The 15,414-nt window shown below is 38.3% G+C and overlaps 1 protein-coding gene across 1 annotated transcript; it reads right to left on the bottom strand.

Annotated features, from left to right (window-relative positions):
• Positions 1-303: 303 nt before the first annotated feature.
• LOC308662959 (lymphocyte antigen 6 complex locus protein G6c-like) lies at positions 304-11,882 on the bottom strand (the record flags this gene model as incomplete). The annotated part of the gene is given in 4 exon segments (XM_081319104.1): positions 304-422; positions 425-508; positions 2,647-2,763; positions 11,831-11,882. Coding segments are annotated over 4 exon segments (372 nt in total).
• Positions 11,883-15,414: the final 3,532 nt, after the last annotated feature.

Raw genomic sequence — 15,414 nt, forward strand, 5'->3', positions numbered from 1 at the left:
ATGCTGGAAGAAGAGCCTAATGCTGGGAAAGATTGAGGGCAATAGGAGGGGACGACAGAGAATGAGGTGGCTGGATGGAGCCACTGAAGCAGTAGGCGTGAGCTTAAATGGACTCCAGAAGATGGTAGAGGACAGGAAGGCCTGGAGGAACGTTGTCCATGGGGTCGGGATGGGTCAGACACGACTTCGCAGCTAACAACAACAACAGGAGAGGCTGGGATCTTGGGTTCTAGGGTTGCTTCAAGATGAGAAGAGTGTAGCCTTCCATTATTGTTGTTGTTGTTGTTGATTTCAATGTAAAAGTTAACATGAAAGCCACCAACCAAGTGCAAAGCAGAGGCCAGTAAAGAGGGTAAGGCTGGGCGGGCTGATCACACCCCCATTGCATAAGTCAAAGGTACAACAAGTGCGATTGTAATTATGTCAAAAACAGTATCCCTCTGTTCGGTCTTGTTGCAGAGTTCAGTCATTTTTCCGCAGTCGTGTTTCGTGAAGAGCTTTAGACTGCCTGGTGGGAAAAGAAACAAGAAAAATAAATGTTAAAAGCTAGGACATTTGCTCCATCTTGGGGAAACCTATGTGAAAAGTAGCATTTGAAAACTGAAGGTTTTGAAATTTGTTTTTTTTAAATATGTTTTATTTTATTTTTTTACATAATCACCTTAATATTTGGTAAATATCGTGTTGTCTGGGTTTATATTTAAAAACAATCAATAACAATTACGGTAGTTTCTATAATTCTATGGTCCACATAATGGCTCTGCTTGATGTTCTCTTCTTCCAAAAATGTTCTCTTTTGCCATCCTTGAATTAATACAGTTCTTATTATTTGGATAAATAACAAATATAGACATTTTTCTAATATTCTAAAATTTCTAATATGTTGGGATGGCCTGTATGAGGAAAAAGACTTAAATAGTTAAATGTAATAAAAATCTTAACCAGTAAGAATGTATTGAATATTGTGGGGAAAACAAATTTAAATAAGAATTTTAAACAGGATCTACAGTATGTATGATAAGGCAATCAAGATGACCAGTTAGAAAAGAAGTTTTATATCAATATGGTTATTATTTGCAGGTTTTGAAATCTGTTTTACTTACAGGTAGTTTTATCAGATGGCACCTCTTGAGTGATCTTAACTGGATTCAGAAGCTAAGCAGAATTAGGTCTGGCTACAGCTTAGAAGAGTTTATACCCGTGGTGGCGAACCTATGGCATGTGTGCCACAGGTGGCACACAGAGCCCTCTCTGTGGGCACACGCACCGTTGCCCCAGTCCTAGGCCTTCATCTGGGTTTTATAAAACCTTTATGCTTTAGGCCTCCACCACTGTGTGCAAAAAAAAAAAGGTTCAATCAATCAATTAATTTCAACTTCTCGCGGGAAAAAAAGATCTTGCAAAGTACGAATTGATTGATTGAACTTTTTAGTCCCACTCACTCTGCTGTTACCACCGCAGCCACACCCACCCAATGGGCCACGCCCACCCAATTGGCTACACCCACCCAATGGGCCACACCCACCCAATGGGCCATACCCACCCAGCACCCGATGATACATAAGTGGGTTTTGGGTTGCAGTGTGGGCACTCGGTCTCTAAAAGGTTCGCCATCACTGTACTATACTAACAAGGAATCCCAGGGCTGAAGGCAATTCCAAGGAAGTGAAAAGCATCCTCAAAGAATGTCTGTGGAGATTCTCAGTTATCCTGGTCATGGTTGCCTCAAAGGTGATTTTTCAAAAGGCAATTGATTTTTTTTTCTTTCTTCAAGAAAAAACAAAGTCCAGTTGCCTTTTGAAAAGACATCTTTGGGACATCCTCAAAGAAAGCAATGACAGGTCACTTTCATATTGTTGCCAAGATAATGGCATCCTTATGCCCATGTAGTCATCAAGAACTGAGTCTCCTTCACTTTATTTATTATATGTGTCTATCATTTTATTTCCATTCCATACTTTAGTCTCAACATAGTGGATTGAGGAGCTGGACAACTGAGAGATTTCAAGTGTTCCTCTAAAACAGGGATGGGCAATAAGCAGCTTATAGGTTACTATAAGCCCAAACCATAGTAGTAGAACAAGAAGGTTTTTAAGAGAACCTGGTAGCTCCTATTTAACCTCTTGTTTTACATAAAACTAGAGATGTAAATATATGCATTTAGGTTACCTTCCAGCTTTATTTCCAGTTGTTCCAATCCATGTCCTTCTCACCCAGATTTATCTTTCCAACATTATTCAGATTTTCTCCAACCAGGTTGACAACTATGGGCATTGTACATACATACATACATGAAAACTGTATACAGTTTTCATGTAAACAATTCAGACTTTTAGGCAGGAAATGCTTGATAGGAGTAGTGTGATCCAACAATAGTTTTCATCATTTTTTAAAACAAATACTTAACTCTTTTCCTCTTGCTTATGTATGAGTGATATGGCCACTTAATTTGCAACATCATCCTATCCACTAAAATCTTTGACTCCTACAAAGAAGTTGAAAATGTCCCTGAGAAGCCCATGATAAAAGATGGGTGATTATATTTAGGTGTTGAAGTTTTTTAATAGGTGCCAATGCTCAAAATCTTTGTCTCTGTCTCTCTTTGTCTCTCTCTCTCTCTCTCTCTGTCTCTCTCTCAAACTGTACCTGTATAAACTCTGGTCATGTCACACTGCTGGCCTTCCTTTGTTCTGCAGGGTTCATCAGAACTAAAACAAACACTGCCGACTTTAAGCTTGCACACATTGCATACTAGACCTTGACCTGCAAAGAGCGAAACCAAAAGAGTGAAATTAGTTCAGTTTGAATAGAGATATGGGAACAGCTGGGTAAGTTGTCATGTCTAAGAATGCTCTGGCTGCCACCTAACGGTCTATCGTGATACTTCTTAATAGAGTTACCAGGCATCCTGTTACAGCCATCCAGTAAACATAGCCTTAAAATCAAATACAGATCCTTTTTTTATTGAAAAATTTTACAATACATTTTTAGATATAAAAAAGAAACTCCCTCGTCCCACTCCCCTCTCCCCAACCCTCCCCTCCCCTCCCCCCTCCCCGACTTCCCAGAGCTGAATACAGGGTATAGACTTACAAACATAAGTTAAAATATGCTAACAACAAGAATAAAATATTAAATTCTATCGCGCTTTAACTCTCCATAGTCATAATTATATTCAGGGCTTTTTTTCTCATAGAACGCTCAGAACCGAGTTCCGGCACCTTTTTGGGATGGAACCTTGTAGGGTAGGCAAGGCGGGTTGTATGACATGTGTGAGTTCCGGCACCTTTTTCTTTTACAAAAAAAGCACTGATTATATTACTAACAAATAACAAATAACTAATAATATAAAACCACTACTTATTCAAATGCTAAATGAAACTTTTTAGTCCCATATTTATTCTGAATATATTCAATCCATCTTCTCCATTCCACAATATATCTCTGTTGCGATTGTTCTTTCAAGTAAGCTGAGATCTTTGCCATTTCCGCTAAATTGGAAACTTTCAAAGTCCATTCTTCTATAGTCGGCAGTTCCTCCTTTTTCCAATATTGCGCTACTAAAAGTCTTGCTGCCGTAATTAAATTCAAAACCAAGTTAGTATCTATAACAGTAAAGTCTGTAATAATACCCAACAAAAACAACTGCGGAGAAAACCTTATCTTTTTCTTAAATATCTTTTGCATATTCCACCAAATTTTAATCCAAAAAGCTTTGACTTTTTTACAAGTCCACCATATATGAAAATACGTTGCATCCTCACAACCACACCTCCAACATTTGGGCTGGCAGTTCGGATACATACTTGCTAACTTTTTAGGGTCTAAGTGCCATCTATAAAACATTTTATAAAAATTCTCTCTTAAATTTTGAGCCTGTGTGAATTTTACATTTCTGACCCAAATCTTTTCCCAAGTATCCATTGTTATAACCTCCTGAAAGTTCTGGGCCCACTTTATCATACAATCTTTAACAAGTTCCGTTTCTGAATCAATTTCTATCAATGCATTATATATCCTTCTTATATGTGTTTGACCTTGATCTCTAATTTGTTTTACCAAATTTTTATCAGTTATCGAAAAACCAACTTTCTGATCCTCTTTCCATCTTGCCTGTAACTGCCCATACTGGAACCAAGTTTGTACAATCTTTTCTTCTTTTAAAATATTATATGGCCTTAATTGCCATACATTCCTTTCTATTCTTAAAATTTCCTTATATGTAGTCTCATCATGTTTAAATCCAACGTTTATATTTTCTATTGCATGTTTAGGTATTGCCCAAATTGGTATCTTATAATTTAACTTATATCTATATTTCTTCCATACTCGCAACAGAGCATACCTTAATATATGTATCTTAAACACATTATCCACCTTCTTATCATAAAATAAATATGCATGCCAACCAAATAACAAATCATAACCCTCAAGGTTTAATAATCTCCCTTGTGTTAAATTAAACCAGTCACTTATCGATGATAAAGCAGCAGCCTCATAATATAATTTAAGATTAGGCATTTTAAGACCACCTCTTTCACGTATGTCTTGCATTATCTTAAATTTAACTCGTGGCTTTTTCGCTGCCCAAACAAATGTATTAATACCTTTCTGCCATTCCTCCAAATTTAAATCCTTTTTAAGTATAGGTATCATTTGAAATAAAAATAAAAAATTTGGCAAAACATTCATTTTCACTGCTGTAATTCTTCCCAATAAGGATAATTTTAGTTTTTTCCAACTATCTAGGTCTTTTTGTATTTTTACCCATAACGGTTCATAGTTATTCTTGTATAACTTCACATTTGAATCTGACAAATAAACCCCCAAATATTTAGTCTTCTTGACTATTTCAAATTCCGTTAACTCTTCTAAAACAACCTTTTGTTCTATAGTCATATTTTTAGACAATATTTTAGTTTTTTGTGTATTTATCTTAAATCCAGAAACTTTCCCATATAACATTATTATCACCATCAGCTCTACAACTGAGTAAGTCGGTTGACTTACTGTAATAACCAAGTCAGCCGCAAATGCTCTCAGTCTATAATCCTGATCTCTTATTTTAATTCCCTTAATTTTATTTGAATCTCATATTTTAATCAATAATATTTCCAATGTTAAAACAAACAGTAAGGGTGACAACGGACACCCCTGTCTTGTGCCCTTTTCAATATTACATGTTTCTGTCAAACTACTATTAACTATTATACGAGCTGTTTGCTTCTGATATATTGCTCTAATAGGTTGTAAAAAAATTTCCCCAAACTCCATTTTCTCCAATACTTTCACCAAAAATTGCCAATCCAATTGATCAAAAGCTTTTTCAGCATCCAAAAAGATCAGCGCTGCAGAGACCTGATTATTTCTTTCCAAAAATTCCAATAAATCTACAATATGTCTCACATTATTCTTCATTTGTCTCCCACTTATGAATCTAGTTTGGTCACTATGAATCACTTGCTGCATTACCTTCATTAATCTATTTGCTAAAATTTTGGCAAATATCTTATAATCAGTGTTTAAAAGCGATATTGGTCTATAGTTTTTGGCTTGGGTAATATCTTGATCTTCCTTCAGAATCAGTGAAATAAACGCTGTTTTCCATGATGGAGGCACTTCTCCTCCCAGTTGAATTGTCCTAAACAATTCTCTTAAGGGTTCCACCATTTCTGACTGTAAATTTTTATAATAGACGGCAGTCAATCCGTCAGTTCCTGGTGCTTTACCTACCTTTAATTGCTTAATTGCTAAAAAAAATTCTTCATCATTTATCAATTGATTAATCCCTTCCCTTTGTTCTTGTGTAAGAACAGGAATGTTAGCTTCCTGCAAGTATCTATCTATATCTGTATCTCGAATCTTATCTCTAACATACAACTTAGAATAGAAATCAACAAAAGCCTTTTTAATAAGATTCTGCTGATACACTACTTTACCCTTGTACTCTATTCTATCTATATTACATGCCCTTTGTTTCTTCCTTAACAAGTAGGCTAACCACCTACCCGGTTTATTGGCATTACAAAAAGTGTTATGTTTAACATACCGTAAGTTAGTTGCCACTTGATCTGCCATCAACATATCAAACTGACCTCTTAGTAAAGTAATTACCTCTTTGATCTTCCCATCAGATGGATTCAAAATTAAAGTCTTTTCTTTTCTCTTAATTTCCTCCTCTAATTCTTTCCACCTGAATTCCAATTTACGTATATATTTATTGTTCAAGTATATTAACACTCCTCTCATATAAGCTTTACTTGCATACCAAACCATCTCAATAGAAGTACCCTTATGCATATTAATTTAAAAAAAATCTTTCATCTGTTTTTTACACTCTTCCACATTTTCCTGATATCTAAACAAATTTTCATTTAGTCACCAAGACCGTCTATCTCCATTATCTTTTTCTATCTCCAACCATACTGGACTGTGATCAGATATAGTTCTTGGACATATCTTGATCTTCTTAATCTTAGAAAAAAATCATTAGTAATTAATACAAGTCAATGGGAGAAGCTAGATTCACTTAGCAACCATGTGATTCATTTAACAACTGCAGTGATTTGCTTTAACTACCATGGCAAAAAGGTTGTAAAATTGGGCATGGCTCACTTAACAACTGGTCCCAATTGTGGTTGTAAGTCAAGGATCTGTATTTGATTTTGGCTTCCGGGTGGCAAGGCTTCGTTGATGGCGGGCTAAAACTCAGCCAGGGGTTTCCTCTCTTTATACATAACTTTGACAAGCAACCAACCAATCATAACATAGCGTTCTCCTGCCGTGTGGCTCCGGCCAATCTGCTGTCGGCAGCTCTGACAGCCGGGAGCTGTCAAAAGCAACTGCGCCTCTTCTTCCAGCTGGTGGTAACCCTTTTGACAGCTCCGGCTGAATGCGCATGCGTGGCTGCAGGCAGCTTGACAGCTGTCAAGTGCTGCGCCTGCACGGATGGCTAGCGGCATCCTTTTGACAGCTGTCACTGTCAGCCGGCCGCCGCGTGTGCGTGTTAGGTAGGCGGCAGCCTTTTGACAGCTGTCAACTGTCAAACGGGTGCCACGCCTTTTTACCTCACGGCGTTTATGGCTTTTTGTTGAACTTGAATATACAACATCAACCCTGAGCCCCAGCAGGATCAAACTCCGGGCTGTGGGCAGAGTTTGCCTGCAATACTGCATTCTAACCATTATGCCACCTTAAAAATTGACATTTTTTTAAAAAAAAAACAACAACGCCCCACTTCATGTACATGAAGTCATGATGGCTTTGTTTTGTTCCTTTTTTGCACAGCCTTTGACACAGGGTGGTAAATAGCAATAGCCAGTAATATAGACCAGCTTCACCTGAAGAAATTACTTTCACACAGGTGAAATCCTGGCATGAACCTTGAGAAAGTTGGAATGGGAATCATGCTGGGAGCAGCACAAGGTGGAAAGAAGAGAAAGCTGGAATGGAGCCCAGAAATTTATTATCACATAGAGTATGGCCAATTGGGCATGCCAAAGGTGTGGTTCCCTGCAGAAGCATTCAGCTTCACTTCCCATGAAGGGAAGATTAAGTTATTAAAGCTCAGCAAGGAAAACAAGTGACTTTCCTTTCTCCACCCAAGTCTTTTTGGGAGTGGCTGTTTTCTATCATGTTGTGGTTGGACACGAGGAATCCGAAGCTTTCCAAATATGAGTTGAAACTGTAAAGTGAAAAATCAGGTGCATTGATTGAGTCATCTTTGGTTTCCACCACAGTTCACTATGGGGTAGTTTCCAGAAAAAATTGTTGTAATATATAGTCACATGGCCAGAGGAGCTGTGAATGACAGTAAATCCAGCCATACTGCTAAGTGCCCAAAGTTTGGCTGTGTGATTGCAGAGCAGTGTGACCATAAAAACTTTGAATCCAGGTCATAAGCAGCCTCCTCATAACTATGAAAAGTTGCCAAATGACTGGTCATAAGTTGTAATGCATATTTTACTTTCTCTCTTTAGGTTTACATCATAATTTTCTTCTTTCCATTATTTACACTTTCCAATAATCAAATCTATAAATCACAAGATCAATTTCCCCCCCCCAAATAAGTACATTTATTTATTTATTTATTTATTTATTTATTTATTTATTTATTTATTTATTTATTTATTCAATTTATATACCGCCCTTATCCCATAGGACTCGGCGGTTCACAAGGTTTTTTTTAAAAAACAATACAACAATTACAAAACTTAAAATCAATTAAAAAGATTAAATAGACCTTGCAATAAACCCCAGTTAAAAACAGTTAAAATCCCAATTAATATGCTCAGACCAGGCCAGAAAGCTCAAAGAGCCAGGTCTTCAGGTCGCGGCGGAATGAACGAAGGTCAGGGGCAGTCCTAAGCTCTACAGGCAGCTGATTCCAAAGGGCAGGTGCACCCACAGAGAAGGCCCTCCCCCTGGGTATTGTCCGCTGGTAATCTTTTACCGGCAGTACCCTGAGAAGACCCTCCCTGTGGGAGCGCACAGGACGAAGGGAGCTTGATGCCGGCAGCAGGTGTTCCCTCAGATATCCCGGACCCAAGCCATTGAGGGCTTTATAGGTCATCACCAGCACCTTGAATCTCACCCGGAGGGCAACCAGAAGCCAATGCAGTTCGTGGAGCAGAGGTGTTACATGGGAGTATCGGGAAACCCCCATCACAACCCGCGCGGCTGCATTCTGCACCAGCTGAAGCCTCCGGGTGGTCCCCAAGGGCAGCCCCATGTAGAGAGCGAGATTGGACTTAGTTTTCATCTATTCATGGATCCATGGTAATTTTGAAAAAGGAGAATGCAAGCCAGTAGCAAACTCCATTTGTTGCTTCTTGCTACATTGCAACCAATAGATTATTAGCCAGTCTTTCCAAGGAGTAGCATACAAAAATAACACCTAAAGAAATAAAGTGAGGAAGTAAGCAAATAATTAAATATGCTCCCACTGAAATTTTGCCCAAGTTTCTTTAATACCCTTAGTGGATATATTAAAGTGAAAAAGACCAATAAATGACCAACAGAGCCAAATACAAGAGGAGGGATTTCTACACCCCACTAGTATTCTGAAATTTTTGAAAGTGTAGATCGAACGGCAAGACTCTCTCTTGAATTTCTTTTTTCTACATAGCCGCCTGAGACACACTGTTTGCTTATAGCAGTATTCCAGTATTTGAGGGGCTGCCAAAAAGAAGAGGATGTCAAGCTATTCTCCAATGCACCAAAGGGCAGGACAAGAAACAATGGTTGGAAACTGATCAAAGAGAGAAGCAACCTGGAATTAAGGAGAAAGTTCCTAACAGTGAGGACACTTAACCAGTGGAACAGCTTTGCCTTCAGAAATCATGGGCGCTCCATCACTGGACGTTTTTAAGAAGAGATTAGACAGTCACTTATCTGAAATGGTATAGGTTCTCCTGCTTGAGCAAGGGGCTGGACTAGAAGATCTCCAAGATCCCTTCCAGATTCTATTCTATTCTATTCTATTCTATTCTATTCTATTCTATTCTATTCTATTCTATTCTATTCTATTCTATTCTATTCTATTCTATTCTATTCTATTCTATTCTATTCTATTCTATTCTTTTTCAGCTGGATATCTGAACAAAGCAATGGACAGTTGAATATGCATACAAAAAAACTTGGGGATAGTTCTTAAAACCTGTCCAAAAATTGCTGTCAGAATTGTGTTTTTAAAAATGGAGGTAAAGAACATAATGGGACAAGCATATAAGCTCTATTTACTTAATAAAGATTAGGCTAATGTGTATAATAATATTTTTTTCCATTTGTTTGCCACCCAACTCCAAAAAGGTGAGGTGCCTCTGACTATTTTTTAACTGTTTGATGATGGTGATTTGAAATAAACAAGTTCTTTCATAGCATGAAGTTTTGTAACACCAATCTATCTATAGGATTAGTATCTTTGTCTAAGGGACCTGGAATTAATTCCTTGTTTTGGTTATTTCATTCATGTTCGTTTATGCAAACTAATGATAAACTAAAGCTGTAACTGTATATGGTGAGATTTACTTCTCAATATGCCTGCACTGCAATATATAGCTCAATTTTTCTGCAGTTCATTCATTCATTCAATCAATCATTCATCATTCACTCATTCATTCATTCATTCATTCATTCATTCATTCATTCATTCATTCATTCTACTAGGCTTATATGCTGCTCCAATCATTTACCAACTTTGAGTATCTTATAATTCTACTATGAGTTAACAGGATTCAAATAACTAAAACCAGAATAAGAACAAACAATACAATCCACAATTGTAGCACATTAGCAAAATATGCTTATGCCAAGGATCCATAAAACCCTATATAATCATATACCCATAAACAATTCTTCTCTCATTCAACAGTCTGGTGGCATAACCAGATTTTGTTTTCCTGAATAATGTGCATAAACTAATCCAAATACATAAATTGCATATTATTTCTAGATTTTAAAAAAGAATATTATATGGCTCCTTCATTTGTATATAAGGCATCTAACGCCAAAACTTTTCCAAGGTAAAAATTAAATGAAACAAAAATATAGGTGCTCAGGTAGGATTGATTGTGCAGTATTTAGTTCTTGGATGGGAACTTAGTAAAACCCCAGGCTATATACTAGTTTGAATGGTGAAAAACTTCCAAGAGGCAAGGGTAAATCCCTTTTACATTCTTGCCAAGAAAGACATATCTATATCATCAAAAATTGAATTTAATCCAGGGGACTTTCTATGTTTACCACTGAAACATCACATCAGACTTTCTTCCTTTCCACAAATGGTCTGATTCAATCTAAAATATTGTGGAATCCCACCAGTGGTAACTACATTAATTTACCCCATGCGATTACCTTCCTAGCCAAACAGGCTACATTTTTATTGGATTTATCTAACAAAATTGGTGCACAGGAACCCTACAGAGAGCACAGTGTTTTGCAGTTTGCTGTGCAGAAAGAATACGGGTCAGTTTTGCAAATCTGAGACCATCACAGTCTGAAACTCTTGTCAGATAGATTCAGGTGGGGCAGATAAAATACAGATAAAGTAAAGCATTAGAAACTATTTTTCCCCCAATGCTGAAATACTTAATCCATGAATAAGCCATCTGATTGCTTCCAGCTGTTTTGGATTGCAATTTCTAGAAGATCAGATCATCTGGGAGTTGTAGCCCAGAAGAGCTGGTTGGTTACAGACTGTTGAGTCCTTTTCTCTAGGCCAGGGGTAGGCAACCTTGGCTCTTTTATGACTCGTGGACTTCAACTCCTGGTGGCCCCCAGGGGAGGTCCTTCTCTGTGGGTGCGCCGGAATTGTGGAACCGTTTGCTGGTTGAGCTCCGGATGGCGCCCGACCTTCGCTCTTTCCGGTGCGATCTGAAGACTTATTTGTTCGAATAAGCCGGCCTGGCCTGATGGGGGATAGGGTTTGAATTTTATTGTTGTTTTAAATGTATTTTAATCTATTGTTAACTTGGGCATCTTGTTTAATTCTTTTTTAATTTTTGTATTTTGTATTTTTATATGTTTGCCCTGTTCACCGCCCTGAGTCCTTCGGGAGAAGGGCGGTATACAAATAAAAGTATTTATTTATTTATTTAACTCCCAGCATGGCTGGCTCAGGAATTCTGGGAGTTGAAGTCCACGAGCCATAAAAGAGCCAAGGTTGCCTACCCCTGCTCTAGGCAAATGTCTCTAGTCTAGCAGAATATTTCTCTTTCACTTTTCCTTCTCTCTCTCTCTCTCTCTCTCTCTCTCTCTCTCTCTCTCTCTCTCTCTCTCTCTCTCTCTCTCTCTCTCTCTCTCTCTCTCTTTTTTAAAACTTGGCACTTACCAACTGTGCAGAAGATCAGAACAGAAACACCGAGGAGGAGATACTTGCTCATCTTGATAAATTTCAAAAGCTGGCAGGAGGAGGTAAAGAAATGTTCCAGTGGAAATGGCAAAGAGCCAAAGAACACTTTCTAACTCAGATCTGCAACTCTTTCAAGCAGCTTTTGACAAGGGCAGGGTTGAAAGGAAACATTTATTCTCATGTAGGCTTTGAGGAATAGCCAATTGAATAGCTGTCCGAGGAGCGACACACCTCAATTTTGGAGAATTGTGAAATAGCAGCCAGTATATAAATGATATTACTCAGAATAAAAATTCAGGGCAAATTTCATAAATGAGGATGTCTTATTTTCATTAGAGGGTGCTGGCAAAAGAAGATGGGCACTGTAGTCTAACTTACCTGTAGGGCTTCAAGTCAAGAAGAAATCTGTTGCATTGACTAATTGGCCTGTGCTCATTGCCAATTTTTCTCTTTGTCCGGTTCAAAATTATTTTAAATCTTCGTGCATCTGGGATCCAGTATACAGTAGTTCCTGAATTGTCTTTGACTTCCACATATTTCCTTATGTTCCTAGAACCAAGAAGTTTGTGAAAGTACTTCTTGTTGCCAGAAGTTTCGACAATGATCATAAAACAGTGTGGGAGTTTTTTTGTGTGTATTATACATTTTAGAATCTTTCCATTACACATTCTAGAGAATCTTGAAAGGCTTTCCAGAAAAAATCCCTCTGGCCACACCCTTTATTGTTCTTTGATGGCTGGGAAAATGGAGCTTCAACCTACGTATCAGCCAACACACTCAACAACAAAGCTTTTGTACACCCTGAAAAAGGCAAAATGGCTCTCATAGGTTATGTATGATTACAATGAAATATGATAATCCTTCATTGAAACTTTTAAGTAAAAATTTCACACAAATGCACACACACACACACACACACACACACATCTATTGTGAAGATTCCTCTGTCCATTTGAGTTGAGATATCATCAGCTGAACATATTGCAGGCTGAACTTGAAATTCAATGTGGCAAAGACCATGGGAGAATCAGTAAAGAAATGCAGCCAAGGTCCTTTCCATATACCATTACAGAACTAGAGAGACCAGGGAAAGTTTGAATCAGTATCTGGAGGTTGTCAGGAAGGGGCAAAATAAACTCAGGTTGAACTCTTCCAATACTGAATGGCTCTGTGGCAAGAAACCTTCAGGAATATTGGCTCAATAGTTAGTGAGAAAGAACAGCACTTCCTCTGAAGGAATCAGCTCCTGATCTGGAAGTTGTCTTGGTTTCCTATCTACTGGTGCCTTTCATTATACCATCAAGTGAAGGCTGGACAACCATGTCTTGGGGATGATACTCTGTATGGGGCAGAAATGTAAAAATTCCAAAGGACTCCTTGGGATTGTGGCAGGATAGAACAGAACAGCGCAGAGCAGTATACTTTATTTGGTCAACTGTGATTAAACACAAGGAATTTTTCTCTAGTACTATGAATATATAGACAGACAGATTTCATGGTCTAAATTGCCCTTTCTGGTTCTCTTAAGTCTACATCCTGTTGTTCTTATTTAATCTGTTGTTGTTGTTAGTTGTGAAGTCATGTCTGACCCATCACGACCCCATGGACAACGTTCCTCCAGGCCTTCCTGTCCTCTACCATCTTCTGGAGTCCATTTAAGCTCACGCCTACTGCTTCAGTGACTCCATCCAGCCACCTCATTCTCTGTCGTCCCCTTCTTCTCTTGCCGTCAACCTTTCCCAGCATTAGGCTCCTGTCCAGTGAGTCCTTCCTTCTCATTAGGTGGCCAAAGTATTTGAGTTTCAACTTCAGGATCTGGCCTTCTAAATAGCAGTCAGGGTTGATCTCCTCTAGGACTGACTGGTTTGATCACCTTGCAGTCCAAGGGACTCGCAGGAGTCTTCTCCAGCACCATAGTTCAAAGGCCTCAATTCTTTTGCCCTCAGCCTTTCTTATGGTCCAACTTTCATAGCCATACATTGCAACTGGGAAGACCATAGCCTTGATTATACGCACTTTTGTTGGCAGGGTGATATCTCTGCTTTTTAGTGTGCTGTCTAGATTTGCCATGGCTATCCTCCCTAGGAGCAAGTGTCTTTAATTTCTTGGCTGCAATCCCCAGCTGCACTACATTTAATCTGTACTACACAATTATCTCATTGGTTTGATTGTTTACTGAATTAGCATTACTATGTTGTATCTGTTTGTTTTTATATACCTGGGGAATTAGTTTAATGATAGGAAATTTAGAAATACTTTAAACAAATAACCACACTTCCTAACATGGGGTGGGGTGAGTTTAGATGGCATCTAGAAGCTTAGAATGGCATGTTGGCTACATATCAAGTTGCCCAACTAACAAGGAAGCTAGTATGGGAGTGTCAGCCCTTTGAGGTAGACCAAGTCAGGAAACAGAGTGAATTATGTTTCAGGAATTCAGGAATTATTTTTAGTGAAACCTGAAAGGCCTCCAGAGTATCTCTTTGCCCCCTCTTACACCAAGCAGAATCAGGATGGAGTTAGCTTGAATTTCTTTCTCACATTTTCTTCTTTCCTAGGACTAAGTTACTATTTACATAATACATTTACACAATGATTCTTTTATTCCTTCTTCAAGATTATCTACTTATTCTTCCACTGGGGGACAGCAGAGTGAAGTATGGTGGAACTCAGCTGATGCTGTTCTTTGTCTATTACCTCTTTTTCTCAGCAAGAGTCTGAAATATCACTACATTTTTTTTAATTTTAATTCCATTCTCCGAAGACTCAGGGCGGCTTACAAGCTTAGCAGTAGCCTTCATTCTATGTATATGCCTGCTTATTAGGGCTTTCACACACCCCCCAAGCGGCATTATTACAAAGTCAGCTTAATTGCCCCCAACAATCTGGGTCCTCATTTTACCTACCTCGGAAGGATGGAAGGCTGAGTCAACCTTGAGCCTGGTGGGATGCGAACCTGCACTAATTGCAGGCAGCTGGTGTTACTTAAGGAGGCATTAGCCCACTGCTCCACCAAGGCTCTCATTGAAGTTCAAATATTTATTTATTATCCTGCCTCCATTATTTTATTTTTTTATATTGAGAAGTGGTTGGCCAGAGAAGGTTGTGTCTCTGTACTCCATTAGTTCAAGCCCTAGTATTGCAAAAATGGGAGTGGGCTCCCATTTTTGTCTTCAACTCCTTCCAGCTTAGCAGTTCAAAAGTGTGTAAAAATGAAAGTAGATAAACAGGTACCATTTTAATGGAAAGCTATCAGCACATCATGCAGAAAAGAAGAGATCAATCAGCACTGGACCTGCCCAAATGTGAGGTGAAATCAGTGGTGAAAAGCCATGGATGACACTGATACTTCCAGAATGTTGTTAGCCACTACTCTGTATGTGGAGCTAGTTCTCCTCCTGTGATGCACCTTGTATAGTGCACAAGCATGAACTAAAGAAACTAGCAATCTTAGGCAGCCAAACTACTCTGTAATAACATTGTAGATTCCCTGGCTTTCATTATACAAACACTAAATAAAATAAATACATTTTTATTTATTTATTATTATTATTATTATTATT

This window comes from Vipera berus (assembly GCF_964194415.1).
Source record: "Vipera berus genome assembly, chromosome: 2".
Lineage (NCBI taxonomy): Eukaryota > Metazoa > Chordata > Lepidosauria > Squamata > Viperidae > Vipera > Vipera berus.